This window comes from Procambarus clarkii, chromosome 21 (assembly GCF_040958095.1).
Source record: "Procambarus clarkii isolate CNS0578487 chromosome 21, FALCON_Pclarkii_2.0, whole genome shotgun sequence".
Taxonomy (NCBI): domain Eukaryota; kingdom Metazoa; phylum Arthropoda; class Malacostraca; order Decapoda; family Cambaridae; genus Procambarus; species Procambarus clarkii.
In genome coordinates this window covers 36,559,516-36,574,460 of record NC_091170.1, presented here as the reverse complement: position 1 = coordinate 36,574,460, position 14,945 = coordinate 36,559,516, and the positions used below count along the sequence as shown (strand labels likewise).

Below are 14,945 nucleotides of genomic sequence, written 5' to 3'. Positions count from 1 at the left end.
ACCCTGATGCGCCTGTTACCTAGCAGTAAATAGGTACCTGGGAGTTAAACAGCTGCTACTGGCTGCTTCGTGAGGATGTGTGTGTGTGTGTGTGTGTGTGTGTGTGTGTGTGTGTGTGTGTGTGTGTGTGTGTGTGTGTGTGTGTGTGTGTGTGTGTGAAAAAAATAGTAGTTAGTAATAGTTGATTGACAGTTGAGAGGCGGACCAAAAGAGCAGAGCTCAACCCACGCAAGAATAACTAGGTGAATACAACTAGGTGAATACACACGCATCTATGTTAAATCAATATTCTTATAATCCTGAAATATAGAAAAAAGAATGTATGAGGACTAACAATTTTAAAATTGTAAACCTTCAAGCCACACACTTGGAAAACACCATTTTAAACAAAAACAAAAAATCCCAATAGATAGAAGTGTGCAATAATATACTCATTATCAACAGGATAAATCTTGACTTTATAACAAAAAAAGGAGAATTCAATCAATTCAAAAGGGGTTTTTGCAATGGCAAAAAATAGTGGGATGAAATATTGTAAGTAGAGAGAGGCGGAGCTGAGGACGACACAGGGGAAAAGCCAGTGGTCAGAGCACTGGTGTGGCCAGGTGTGGCCAGGTGTGTGGCCTGGTGTGGCCTGGTGTGTGGCCTGGTGTGTGGCCTGGTGTGGGTCCCGGGGCAGGCAGCAGAGCTGGACACTATACAGAGACCCGGGACTGAGTAGACAGCGCACGGGATTCGTAGTCCTAAGGTTCCGGGTTCGATCCCTGGCGGAGGCGGAAACAAATGGGCAGAGTTTCTTTCACCCTGATGCCCCTGTTCCCTAGTAGCAAATAGGTACCTGGGAGTCAAGACAGCTGCTACGGGTTGCTTCCTGGGGGACGTGTAAAAAAAAAATCCTGATCGAGGACCGGGCCGCGGGGACGCTAAGCCCCGAAATCATCTCAAGATACAACATATTGAAATAAGAGACGGGACGTAGGACGTGCAAAATACAATTCCAATGACAAAGTTGGGTTGCCAGAGTGGCGCTCTCACTACGGATATTGAGTGAATACGACGCTAATGAGTGCAAGCCGCCAAAAACACACCGAAACTACGACGTTGGTACAATGTTCGCACAAGTTTTAACACCTCCTAACCAGTTATAACAACCAATATAGCAAGTTGTAACAACGTTCTAATACGTCATAAGCACGTTAAGCCAAGATGTAACAACTTTATTACATGTTGTAACAAGCGGAAAATAGAGACAGTTACGGTTTGTTTTTCCTGGGAACGCACATCCATCCCCCCCCCCCCCAACAACACTGCCAAGAAAATACTGCATAAAATATATCCCAAACTTCAATATTCACGTGATATTCTTAGGTCTTAATTGTGTGTTGAGATAATACTCAAATGTGATTCAGTGTGACAATAAACACATATTTAATGTTTGAGACGTAAAACAAAATGTGTGGGGAAGATGGGGAGGGAGGGGGGGGGGGAAGGAAGGTCACGAGGGAGGGGGGGGAGAGGGGAAGGAAGGTCACGAGGGGGGGGGAGAGGGGAAGGAAGGTCGGGAGTCACATGGATTTACAGAAGCCCACTCCCCCCTCTCTTCCTCCCCACTACACTAATTACGTCACTGCCATTGTTATCAGCGGCTGGCCAGGGGATAACTGCTCAATTAACAGTCTCTCCACGCTTGTAGTGGTTCCTGGGAGGGTGGCCACACCCCCCCACCCCCACCCAACCCCCCAATGCTGGGAGCTGAAGGAGAATCCCTTCACCACCCATGCTGGGAGAAAGCCCGCCCTTCACCACCCATGCTGGGAGAAAGCCCGCCCTTCACCACCCATGCTGGGAGAAAGCCCGCCCTTCACCACCCATGCTGGGAGAAAGCCCGCCCTTCACCACCCATGCTGGGAGAAAGCCCGCCCTTCACCACCCATGCTGGGAGAAAGCCCGCCCTTCACCACCCATGCTGGGAGAAAGCCCGCCCTTCACCACCCATGCTGGGAGAAAGCCCGCCCTTCACCACCCATGCTGGGAGAAAGCCCGCCCTTCACCACCCATGCTGGGAGAAAGCCCGCCCTTCACCACCCATGCTGGGAGAAAGCCCGCCCTTCACCACCCATGCTGGGAGAAAGCCCGCCCTTCACCACCCATGCTGGGAGAAAGCCCGCCCTTCACCACCCATGCTGGGAGAAAGGAACCCCCCCCCCCTACCCTCACCCATGCTGTGGTCAAAAATATAAATTATTAACAAACAGAAACAACCCCGGAGCTGGAACAGGATACAGAATATAAGACACCATGAAGACCTCTCATGATGATGAATACAAGACTCACCATGAAGATGAATATACATCTCATCAGAGGTCAGAGACCGGAAGCCTGCAGGGAAACATGTGCGTACATTATGCTCACTGAGCGTCAGTTCTCTATAGGGAATATAGCATCAACCAGGACAATTATAGCGTGGATTATAGGAACCTTCAAGTACTGGGATCCCATTATAATGCTCGCAGTGTCTGGCCTTGAGTACTGCTCCATGCTCACTTGCCCCTTCACAGCACGAGAGATCACTAGAGGGACTAGAGAGAGCACTAGAGGGACCACAGAGAACATACAAGGCCCGCCTAGACACGATAAAGCACCCAAATTATTGGTACCGCCACAAAGCTGTCAAAATGTACTCTCTGGAAAGGAGACGAGAGACGTATTAACTTCTTCCAGTAAAACATGCTGAGGGGCAACACTATCATGGAGTGAACATTCACGCACTCAACTTTACTCTCAATATACACAACCTCTATGCACCAGCTAGTGTCTAATTCTATTAATCTTCGAGCCTGTGTTCCAGCAGAGCCCACTTACCTGCCTCTTGTTGGTTCCGGGCATCAACGTCCCTGCGGTTACCTTGCGGTGATTCCGGGGGTCTGGAGCCCCGCGGCCCGGTCTCTGACCAGGCCTCCTGGTTGATGGTCTGGTCAACCAGGCTGTTATACGTCAGGCTGCGAGCAGCCGCGTCCGAGTCACAGTCTGGTTGATTAGGTATCTTTTGGAGGTGTTTATCAAGTTCTCTCTTGAACACTGCGAGGGGTCGGCCAGTTATGCCCCTTATGTGTAGTGGAAGCGTGTTGAACAGTCTCGGGCCTCTGATGTTGATAGAGTTCTCTCTCAGAGTACCTGTTGCACCTTTGATTTTCAACGGGGGTATTCTGCACATCCTGCCATGCCTCCTGGTCTCATGTGGTGTTATTTCTGTGTGCAGGTTTGGGACCAGCCCCACTTATATTTTCCTAGTGTAAATTACTATGTACCTCTCCCGCCTGCGCTCAAGAGAATACAGATTTAGGCTTTTTTGTCGATCCCAATAGTTTAGATGTTTTACTGAGTGGATTCTAACAGTAAAGGATCTCTGCACGCTCTCCAGGTCAGCAATTTATTCAGCTTTGAAAGGGTCTGTCATTGTGCAGCAGTATTCCACTCTAGAGAGCACTACCGTCTTGAAAAGTATCATCATTGATATAGCATCTCTAGTGTGAAAGGTTCTTGTTATCCAACCTGTCATTTTCTTGTAGTTGTGACGGCTACTTTATTATGTTCTTTAATGGTAAGGTCTTCCGACATGAGTACACCTAAATCTTTTACATTGCTTTTACGTTCTATGTAACGTAATCTGACTGCGTTTTGTACGTGGTTTCCGTTTTTATATTTTTATTTTTTTCCATAGAACAGGAGCTGGAACCTATCTTCATTATATAGCATATTATTTTCTGTAGCACCCTTGCAAGACCTGATTTACATCAGTTTGGAGGTCTGCCGTGTCCTCTTTGTTGCCCGCGGCCCGGTCTCTGACCAGGCCTCCTGGTTGGTGGTCTGGTCGACCAGACCCACCCCTCATTCTTGCTTGATAGAGGGCACTTTTTTTTTCTACCACAGACGTGGCCACCCATTTACAATACTAACCAACATATATACATTTTCTTCTGTCCTCCATGGACAGGGTTGGAGATGTGTTAAACATATAGTTCAAGGGTTTATTGAACAATCAACCACAGAAGGTGATTCGGTGCTTTTAAAAAGCTAAGCTAACCTACATACGTAAATACATAGATACACTGATTTACGTATGCCCTACGATAGAGGGCACTGATAGTTCACGCTTCAATAACAGGGATGGAGATCAACTGCTGCCGCTATTAAACAGTCATGATGACATGCAGAGTGTGGGAGACCTTAAACCCACGCACACTTATAGAGGCAATCCAGACCCTTGTCACATTGGATCTATACCACATTTCTGTATGTATATACATTTTAACCCTGAATTATGTCCAGGACTAACGTATATTTGCTGCTTTGTCGGAAAGCTTCCGCGAAGACCTTAATAACCATCCAGAGGTGGCTAGGCTTAAATTAAGCCCAACAAAATACTAAGGGATCTTGTGTCCACTCTTCTCATACACTTGTCATCGGACCATTTGTGAGGATCAGGTGAGGTGATGATGGTTGGTTAAGTTTAGACTTTTTATCTATATTTACAGCAGGGACTGGAAGTGAACAAAATACGTCAACTGTAGGGACTGGAAGTGAACAAAATACGTCAACTGTAGGGACTGGAAGTGAACAAAATACGTCTACTGTAGGGACTGGAAGTGAACAAAATACGTCTACTGTAGGGGCTGGAAGTGAACAAAATACGTCTACTGAAGGGGCTGGAAGTGAACAAAATACGTCTACTGAAGGGGCTGGAAGTGAACAAAATACGTCTACTGAAGGGGCTAGAAGTGAACAAAATACGTCTACTGAAGGGGCTGGAAGTGAACAAAATACGTCTACTGAAGGGGCTGGAAGTGAACAAAATACGTCTACTGAAGGGGCTGGAAGTGAACAAAATACGTCTACTGAAGGGGCTGGAAGTTAACAAAATACGTCTACTGAAGGGGCTGGAAGTGAACAAAATACGTCTACTGAAGGGGCTGGAAGTGAACAAAATACGTCTACTGAAGGGGCTGGAAGTGAACAAAATACGTCTCAGGTCCGACCATCTAATACAGTGGTGGATAATGGAGCCAACTATGACATCCAGCACGTCAGGAACTGGTTGTGTTGTGTTCCTGTGCAAGGAACAACACAGTCACCAGAGTAACACAGCCAGCTGGTGCCAGGACCACAACACAGCCAGCTGGTGCCAGGACCACAACACAGTCAGCTGGTGCCAGGACCACAACACAGCCAGCTGGTGCCAGGACCACAACACAGTCAGCTGGTGCCAGGAACACAACAGTCAGCTGGTGCCAGGACCACAACACAGTCAGCTGGTGCCAGGAACACAACACAGTCAGCTGGTGCCAGGACCACAACACAGTCAGCTGGTGCCAGGACCACAACACAGTCAGCTGGTGCCAGGAACACAACACAGTCAGCTGGTGCCAGGACCACAACACAGTCAGCTGGTGCCAGGAACACAACACAGTCAGCTGGTGCCAGGACCACAACACAGCCAGCTGGTGCCAGGACCACAACACAGTCAGCTGGTGCCAGGAACACAACACAGTCAGCTGGTGCCAGGACCACAACACAGTCAGCTGGTGCCAGGAACACAACACAGTCAGCTGGTGCCAGGAACACAACACAGTCAGCTGGTGCCAGGACCACAACACAGTCAGCTGGTGCCAGGACCACAACACAGCCAGCTGGTGCCAGGACCACAACACAGTCAGCTGGTGCCAGGAACACAACACAGTCAGCTGGTGCCAGGACCACAACACAGTCAGCTGGTGCCAGGAACACAACACAGTCAGCTGGTGCCAGGAACACAACACAGTCAGCTGGTGCCAGGAACACAACACAGCCAGCTGGTGCCAGGAACACAACACAGCTGGTGCCAGGAACACAACACAGCCAGCTGGTGCCAGGAACACAACACAGCCAGCTGGTGCCAGGACCACAACACAGCCAGCTGGTGCCAGGAACACAACACAGCCAGCTGGTGCCAGGACCACAACACAGTCAGCTGGTGCCAGTAATTCAACACAGTCAGCTGGTGCCAGGAACACAACACAGCCAGCTGGTGCCAGGACCACAACACAGTCAGCTGGTGCCAGTAATTCAACACAGCCAGCTGGTGCCAGGACCACAACAAAGGTGGCACTGTCATCCAGAGAGAGAGAGAGAGAGAGAGAGGGGGGGGAGGGGAGATGGGGGGGGGGTGTTCGTTGGCGCCCCTAAGCCTCTCAATAGGACTCAGAAGTCGTGTACTTGTGTGTGAATATAAGTATAGCATAAGTGCATAAGTATATGAACATATTATATTATATATATATATATATATATATATATATATATATATATATATATATATATATATATATATATATATATGACAATGTCAGACCACGGAGGAAAAATGAAACAGGAAATTTCCTTAAGTACTTTCGTATATTAAATACATCTTCAGAAGGTCCTTCTGAAGATGTATTTAATATACGAAAGTACTTAAGGAAATTTCCTGTTTCATTTTTCCTCCGTGGTCTGACATTGTCACATTCTTAATCACGTGTTTATTTTCGTGATATACACACATATATATATATATATATATATATATACATACACACAAATATTAGTATTATTAACTTGAGATGCCTTTCTGAACACATTAGAAATTACCTGGGAATAAAAAATAATATATGAAGCTCAATTTCAGTTTTCTGAATGACAAGCAAGGTTGTTAATGCGGTTTGTTCAGTCACAAGTAACGACTTTCACGCCTCCTGACGCCGGCATTATACTGGAGTATACCTGGAGTATATCAGGAGTATATCAGGAGTATATCTGGAGTATACCAGGAATATATCTGGAGCACAGCTGGAGTACACCTGGAGTATAGCTAGAGTATACCTGGAGTATACCAGGAGTATAGCTGGAGTATACCAGGAGTATATCTGGAGTATATCTGGAACACAGCTGGAGTACACCTGGAGTATAGCTGGAGTATACCTGAGTACAGCTGGAGTATAACTAGAGTATACCTGAGTACAGCTGGAGTATACCTGGAGTATACGATGTGGATTGGAACGGGAACTAATAGCGAAACTTGGGAGATGTGGGAAGACCTTCCGGGGGCTAGCTTGAGACCACAACAGCTTGGAAGGTCAGCCTGCAGCATTACTGGAACATTCTCAACCTTCAGTAAACCATCGAGGTAGGTCAGCGGTTTCCCAAGACTGAACAGCGTCGCCCCACTAACACGGTGAATGCTTCGAGTCTCCACTCTCATTCAATCGCAATTAAATATTTTCTGCAAATGGAATAGTGTAAAATTAAAACATTCTTGACGTGCCTTAATACGGGTTTCATGTCCCGTATCAACACAAAAATAGTGTATATAAAATTACATGTGTATTGTGTAAATTACATTAGTATTGTGCAACCGTAATTAATATTTACACGAGTAATGTGAGACTTGCTTCACTACGCCTCACCTCACGGCGCCAGTGACGAAACGTCAACACGGCAGCTGTGTTGTATACAAGTATACCTCACCTCGCGGTCTACACATATACACAGAGTTTACTTTAGTGCTCAACTATTTTCATGGTTATAGTGTAATTGGTGGTTGGGTGGTAAACTGTTGTGGTGGGAGGCCTTAGTGAACCTGGTTGATGGGGTTCTGGGTGATCTACTTCCCAAGCCCGGCCCGAGGCCAGGCTTGACTTGTGAGAGTTTGGTCCAACAGGCTGTTGCTTGGAGCGGCCCGCAGGCCCACATATCCCACCACAACCAGATTTGTTTAGACACTTCTTACAGGAAACTGTTTTATCGTTTCTAGGACACATCCACGTTTGTTCCAGCGACATTTCTTGTGTTGGCAGGAGGATAGATCGCCTTGGTCCTCTGATGACCATCCAGTGCTCCAGGACTGTGCCCGTGGCGCCTCTATGGTCTAGTGTGCATGTCTACTATATCTTCCGCCCCATTATCTTGTTATTTTGCTGAGCAAATTTGAGACCTGGTCTTCCAGAACCTTCCAAGTATATATTATACTTCGAAGGTTACTCTGCCCCTCGTGCTAATAGTACTCTGCCCTTCGTGCAAATGGTACTCTGCCCTTCGTGCAAATGGTACTCTGCCCTTCGTGCAAATGGTACTCTGCCCTTCGTGCAAATGGTACTCTGCCCTTCGTGCAAATGGTACTCTGCCCTTCGTGCAAATGGTACTCTGCCCTTCGTGCAAATGGTACTCTGCCCTTCGTGCAAATGGTACTCCACATTTCTTTATAAATATGGAATCCCAGGCGTCGGTGCATGGGCGTGTTGTCAATGTCTGCTGTGCTCGTCTTAACATCACTTGCACTGTACGGAGTTTTAGAAACCATTCATGAAAAAAGCTGCCCTGGTTCATCAACTTTAATTCTGTCAAGCTGTGTGGAAATGAGTTATCTTCGCTAATTTGACAGATAAGTCGAGGAATGAACCATTAACGTCATTTTGAACACCTGACTGAATTATTTTCTGCTTGGCTCTCATTCAGTGTTGTTCGGTAGTTAGGCGTCTATACGGGTCGGCCGACCGGCATGGAGCCGGTCGGCCGAGCGGACAGCACGCTGGACTTGTGATCCTGTGGTCCTGGGTTCGATCCCAGGCGCCGGCGAGAAACAATGAGCAGAGTTTCTTTCACCCTATGCCCCTGTTACCTAGCAGTAAAATAGGTACCTGGGTGTTAGTCAGCTGTCACGGGCTGCTTCCTGGGGGTGGAGGCCTGGTCGAGGACCGGGCCGCGGGGACACTAAAAGCCCCGAAATCATCTCAAGATAACCTCAAGATAACGGGTCAATAATAATGATGCCAGTAGCTCGCCTGCAACCATGGAACAGGAATGCTGTGTTCGTAGACTGAAATAGAACACTAACCAGAGAGAGGCAATGCTCTGGGATGGCACGCTGAGGGAATTACTGTGTACGACTGAGATGAGGTCAGGAGTGAAATTGGGACACTGGGGAAGATTGGGACACTGGAAGAGGATTGGGACACTGGAAGAGGATTGGGACAGTGGGGGAAGTCGGTCGGCCAGTGGGACTGGAAGAGTTGGGAGGGCGCGAGGAGAGGGCTGGGACTGAGTGGGTGATGGATTGGACAAAGGCTAGTCAGCAAGGGTGATTGTAGTTCACACTGATAACACACGCTTATGGCAGTTACCCTCTTGTTGTGCCTGGCGACGCTCAGAGAGAGAGAGTGAGTTTCTGTTTGAGTGAGTGAGTGAGTGAGTGAGTGAGTGAGTGAGTGAGTGAGTGAGTGAGTGAGTGAGTGAGTGAGAGTCATCCCCCACATTCTAGTACTCAGGAAACAGTTTGGGAGGCCCACCACGGATGAGTAAGACGCCAACCCCCGACTACTGCAGGTTACCGCCACTACTGTTACCTAGCAGTAAACAGGTACCTGGGAGTTGCTTCCTGGGGTGGGGGGGGAGGCCTAGTTGAGGACCGGGCCGCGGGGACACTAAGCCCCGAAATCATCTCAAGATTACCTCAAGATACCACAGCCTGGAGGAGGCCGGGAGGGGCCTCAGCCCGCCACACACACACACACACTCACACACATACACACACACACACACACACACACACACATTCTCCAGCCTGTGCCGCAAACATCCGCCACTCGCAACATACCAGCCAATAAGGAGCCAGATAAAAGAAGAGGATGTGTACTAATTACCCCACGAGACAAGACGCATATACACGATGAGAACATAAATTCCACATATTATCGCCTTGAAAAGACAACTGCAATTTGCTTTAAAAGATAACAATAGACACAATAGATTACATATAACAATGGGAAATTTTATACGTCATCCAGACACTGTTTGGTGGACTGTAAGTTAGCTTGAAGGTTTGAGTGTTGCAGAGTCCTGTGTTGTGTTCCCACTTGTTCACACACACACACACACACACACACACACACACACACACACACACACACACACACACACACACACACACATGTATAGGTCAAAGTTAATGTTTATTATGGCATAACTTGATATACACGCCGACGTACAATGTGTACAGTGGTACATATATATTACACGGGTCTTGTACATGTGTGTACAAGACCCTGGCCTACTTCACGGACACAGTGACCCATGGCACGGACACACTGACCCCTGGCACGGACACACTGACCCCTGGCACGGACACACTGACCCCTGGCACGGACACACTGATCCCTGGCACGGACACACTGACCCCTGGCACGGACACACTGACCCCTGGCACGGACACACTGACCCCTGGCACGGACACACTGACCCCTGGCACGGACACACTGACCCCTGGCACCCAACCAAAGTCCCCAACTCGCAGGATGGTTAGTCATACAGGGCCATATGTTCAGTAGCCTGCACTGGCAAATTTTGAGTGCAATATGAGGATATCTTCATGAACACGAGAGTGAACGAAGTAATTGCAAAGCTCTAGGTATGGAGTTACTTTTTTTTTATATTAGCAGTAAAATCTGCTCTTACACTCTATGGACACTCGCTCCCACCTTTCACACTTCACAAGTCTCTGGGATTCGGAATAGTAGTCGATTCTTCTTAAAAGGGGCATGGGCGTCGAACTCCCCAAACCACCCTATGAAACTCCCCATAGAATCACTACTCACCCTGCAAAGTTTGGTGGGTCAAGCCCCGAGCGTCTCCCCCCCCCCCTCACCACCAACTTCGAACAGACAGGCTAACATAAATTCTCTCTTGTAGATCTAGATTAGTGTATAAGTATACTGAATTGGTTTAAAAGTACAGTGTATGAACTTAAAAGTATAGTGTACAAGTACCATGTATTAATACATAGGTATACAGTGAACAAAAATAATGAGTAAGTATACAGTATGAAAGCATACAGTATATAAATACACCAAGTGCATACGGTATTCAGTGAACTTTTCAAGCTTGCAACACAACAGTTGCACACCAATGCACCTTCACAGTCACCAAATGTCGAAAACCGTTACTAAAGAAAAAGGTCTAACCACCTGAACTATACAACTGAACACTTACACTAAACAACAGTATACGTGAACTATACAACTGTACACTTACAGTAAACAACAGTATACGTGAACTATACAACTGTACACTTACACTAAACAACAGTATACGTGAACTATACAACTGTACACTTACACTAAACAACAGTATACGTGAACTATACAACTGTACACTTACACTAAACAACAGTATACGTGAACTATACAACTGTACACTTACACTAAACAACAGTATACGTGAACTATACAACTGTACACTTACACTAAACAACAGTATACGTGAACTATACAACTGTACACTTACACTAAACAACAGTATACGTGAACTATACAACTGTACACTTACACTAAACAACAGTATACGTGAACTATACAACTGTACACTTACACTAAACAACAGTATACGTGAACTATACAACTGTACACTTACACTAAACAACAGTATACGTGAACTATACAACTGAACAATACCAGATGCTGCCATCTAGCGAGTCTCCAGGGGCCAGATTCACGAAAGCACTTACGCGAGCACTTACGAACGTGTACATCTTTCCTCAATCTTTGACGGCTTTGGTTACATTTATTAAACAGTTTACAAGCATGAAAACTTCCCAGTCAACTGTTATTGTTATAAACAGCCTCCTGGTGCTTCCGAGCTCATTAACTGTTTAATAATTGTAAACAAAGCCGCCAAAGATTGAGAAAAGATGTACTGGTTTGTAAGTACTTGCGTAACTGCTTCGTGAATCTGGCCACAGGTAACTACCAGGTGCTGCCATCTAGTGAGTCTCCAGGTAACTACCAGGTGCTGCCATCTAGGGAGTCTCCTGGTAACTACCAGGTGCTGCCATCTAGTGAGTCTCCAGGTAACTACTAGGTGCTTCCATCTAGCGAGTCTCCTGGTAACTACCAAGTGCTGCGGGGCGGGAAGACTGCGTGCCTCGCTGCTCATGTTCATGGGCGTGAAGAAAGTCTTCACGGGACGGGACGGGACGGGACGGGACGGGACGGGACGGGACGGGACGGGACGGGACACGCGAGCGAGCAACTTAACGCTCGCGCGTGGACACAATGACTGTTAATTAGGAATATAATAAACTCCCTTTGTTGAGAGACGACACTAGTCAAGTCTCAGCCCGCGTCTGCCAGCCTCAGCCAGCAGCCCGCGTCTGCCAGCCTCAGCCAGCAGCCAGAGTCTGCCAGCCTCAGCCAGCAGCCAGAGTCTGCCAGCCTCAGCCAGCAGCCAGAGTCTGCCAGCCTCAGCCAGCAGCCAGAGTCTGCCAGCCTCAGCCAGCAGCCAGAGTCTGCCAGCCTCAGCCAGCAGCCAGAGTCTGCCAGCCTCAGCCAGCAGCCAGAGTCTGCCAGCCTCAGCCAGCAGCCCGCGTCTGCCAGCCTCAGCCAGCAGCCAGAGTCTGCCAGCCTCAGCCAGCAGCCAGAGTCTGCCAGCCTCAGCCAGCAGCCAGAGTCTGCCAGCCTCAGCCAGCAGCCAGAGTCTGCCAGCCTCACCCAGCAGCCAGAGTCTGCCAGCCTCACCCAGCAGCCAAAGTCTGCCAGCCTCAGCCAGCAGCCAGAGTCTGCCAGCCACACACCAGCAGCACCAAATTAAAACCTTCTGGTCAAATGGTGAAAATAAAAGTGCAAGTACAGCGGGCAGAAAATAAGGCTTGTGTAGAAAGCGAGGGAAAACTGCCAACAAAATAGTTTTCAACAATTCTTGTCAAATTACGCCCCCCTCCAAAAAAAAAAAATTATATAAATAATTTATTTTCGTTTTATATTTTATATTTTACAAAATACGGAACACAAATAACTATAAATTTAATAAATGTTCAGCATTTGTTGCTGAGGGTGAGAGACATAACAGCGGCGGTGAGGCCTATATGCAGCCCCCTCCTCCTGTACTGGTAATACTTATAGTAACGATGAGGACCATAGAACAGGAGCATGGGTTGATATATGAGAGGGGGGCGAGGCGTACGTAAGAGGCAGTACGGCGTAAGAAAGAGCCGACGAGGAATATAGACAAGACCAGCACCCGACCTGGCCCAGCACCCGGCCTGGCCAGCACCCGGCCTGGCCAGCACCCGACCTGGCCAGCACCCGGCCTGGCCAGCACCCGGCCTGGCCAGCACCCGGCCTGGCCAGCACCCGGCCTGGCCAGCACCCGACCTGGCCAGCACCCGACCTGGCCAGCACCCGACCTGGCCAGCTTAGAGACTCGCTGTGATGGGAAGAACATTTCCATCAAACCATCACACCCAACAAGGTGCGTGGTGGTGGTGGTGTGACAGGAGCCGGGCGGGACGCGCTCCCAATCCCCCGGTACCACCAGTGACAACATGGTGTCTTGTTACGCATGACACCTCACCCTTGTCAAGTACCGGGGCTTCAATATAATGCACATCTTATGCGGGACGAGAAGCCCTGCACATCAAACAACAATAATCCAACGACACCAGCTTCATTAGATGCAAATTGCACAGCGACTACAATGATTAGAAAAACAGTTGAAGAATAGGACACACTGGTGAACACTGTGCATCTATATCCGCCACCAAGATAAGGTTTTTAAAACAAGACTAAAACCAGTGCGCTAAAACAGAAGCGGGAGAGAAACGGGAAAAAAGGAGGAAACCCCACCTCCATTTAAAACATTGACCCAAATATCACAGTAATAAGGTTATCGCTAATAACCGAACTCAATTACGGGCTCACTATAGCCCGTGCTACGTGGACATTTTGTTCAGAGTAGCTGAATTTAAAAAAAACAACATGAGGGACGAGGGAAAAAAGATGGTGAGTGAGGAACCTGCCTGATACCTGCTTGATGGGGTTCTGGAAGTTGTTCTACTCCCCAAGCCCGGCCTGAGGCCAGGCTTGACTTGTGAGAGTTTGGTCCACCAGGCTGTTGCTTGGAGCGGCCCGCAGGCTCACATACCCACAACAGCCCGGCTGATCCGGAGCTTTTCTTAGAAAACAGTTAAGTTTTCTCTTGAAGATGTCCGCGGTTGTTTCGGCAATATTTCTAATAGTCGCTGACCTAATCTCGCTGATCAGCGACCTGAATGCAAAGCACACACACACACACACACACACACTGTGCTGCCGACTGTAATCAAGTGAAAGTCGACGGAAGTGAAAATCTCAGACTGGTGGATGACAAGACAGGCGACACACCTCACAGGACGGAGACTACACTGTATACTTTTGATAAATGAGCGGGACAGTGATGGCAGCCCAGACGTTGTACACAGCCTCTACAGTACACAGCCTCGTTGTATTGTACACAGCCTCGTTGTATTGTACACAGCCTCAGCCTCCACATGAGTAACAATAGGAGAAACACAAACGATAAAAAGACCATCCCTCTAAGCAGCTAGGAAACCCTACTTTATAAACAGGATGAGCGACTGGTTCACTGAATATCAAATCCGTGACGACATCGATGAGCGTAGGCGACCTCGATAGCCAAACTGAGAGCTGTGTCCGGGTCCCATGTTGCACGGGGACGGGGCAACTCTCAAAAGAAGAACACTATATGAACAAATTTACAAGGGCCATGATGAGGGTTCGAACCTATGTCTGGCATGATCCGAGACGCGTTTTAGTCGACTGCGCCACGACATGGTTAAAAGAATTGCAACCTGGAATGCTATTGCCCTCACAAGGCTCTCGCAGCTTCTCCGAAGCACAGACCGGGGTTTTAAATAATTCCCACATGCACCCGGGTCCTGTCAACCAAATGTTCTACCTCTACACTATATAAGAACACTATATAGTATGAAACCCACTATATAAACACGCTGGATAAAGACCTTCGGCGTGAGAGTAAAGAGTATCTAAGATTTAGAGAAATCGAAAACTTTTCAAAACTGTCAAATAGCCCGGGACGAGAAGATT

The 14,945-nt window shown here is 47.9% G+C and overlaps 2 protein-coding genes across 3 annotated transcripts in view; one reads left to right on the top strand and one right to left on the bottom strand.

Annotated features, from left to right (window-relative positions):
• Positions 1-14,945, bottom strand: part of LOC123760611 (uncharacterized) — a 379,154-nt gene that overhangs the window by 210,640 nt on the left and 153,569 nt on the right. The window lies entirely within an intron of this gene.
• On the top strand, positions 2,299-12,651 carry LOC123760738 (putative uncharacterized protein ENSP00000383309). Its single transcript, XM_069328671.1, has 4 exons — positions 2,299-2,363; positions 4,166-4,293; positions 11,804-11,911; positions 12,158-12,651. Exons 1-4 carry the CDS (start codon positions 2,299-2,301, stop codon positions 12,649-12,651), a joined length of 795 nt encoding a protein of 264 aa, XP_069184772.1.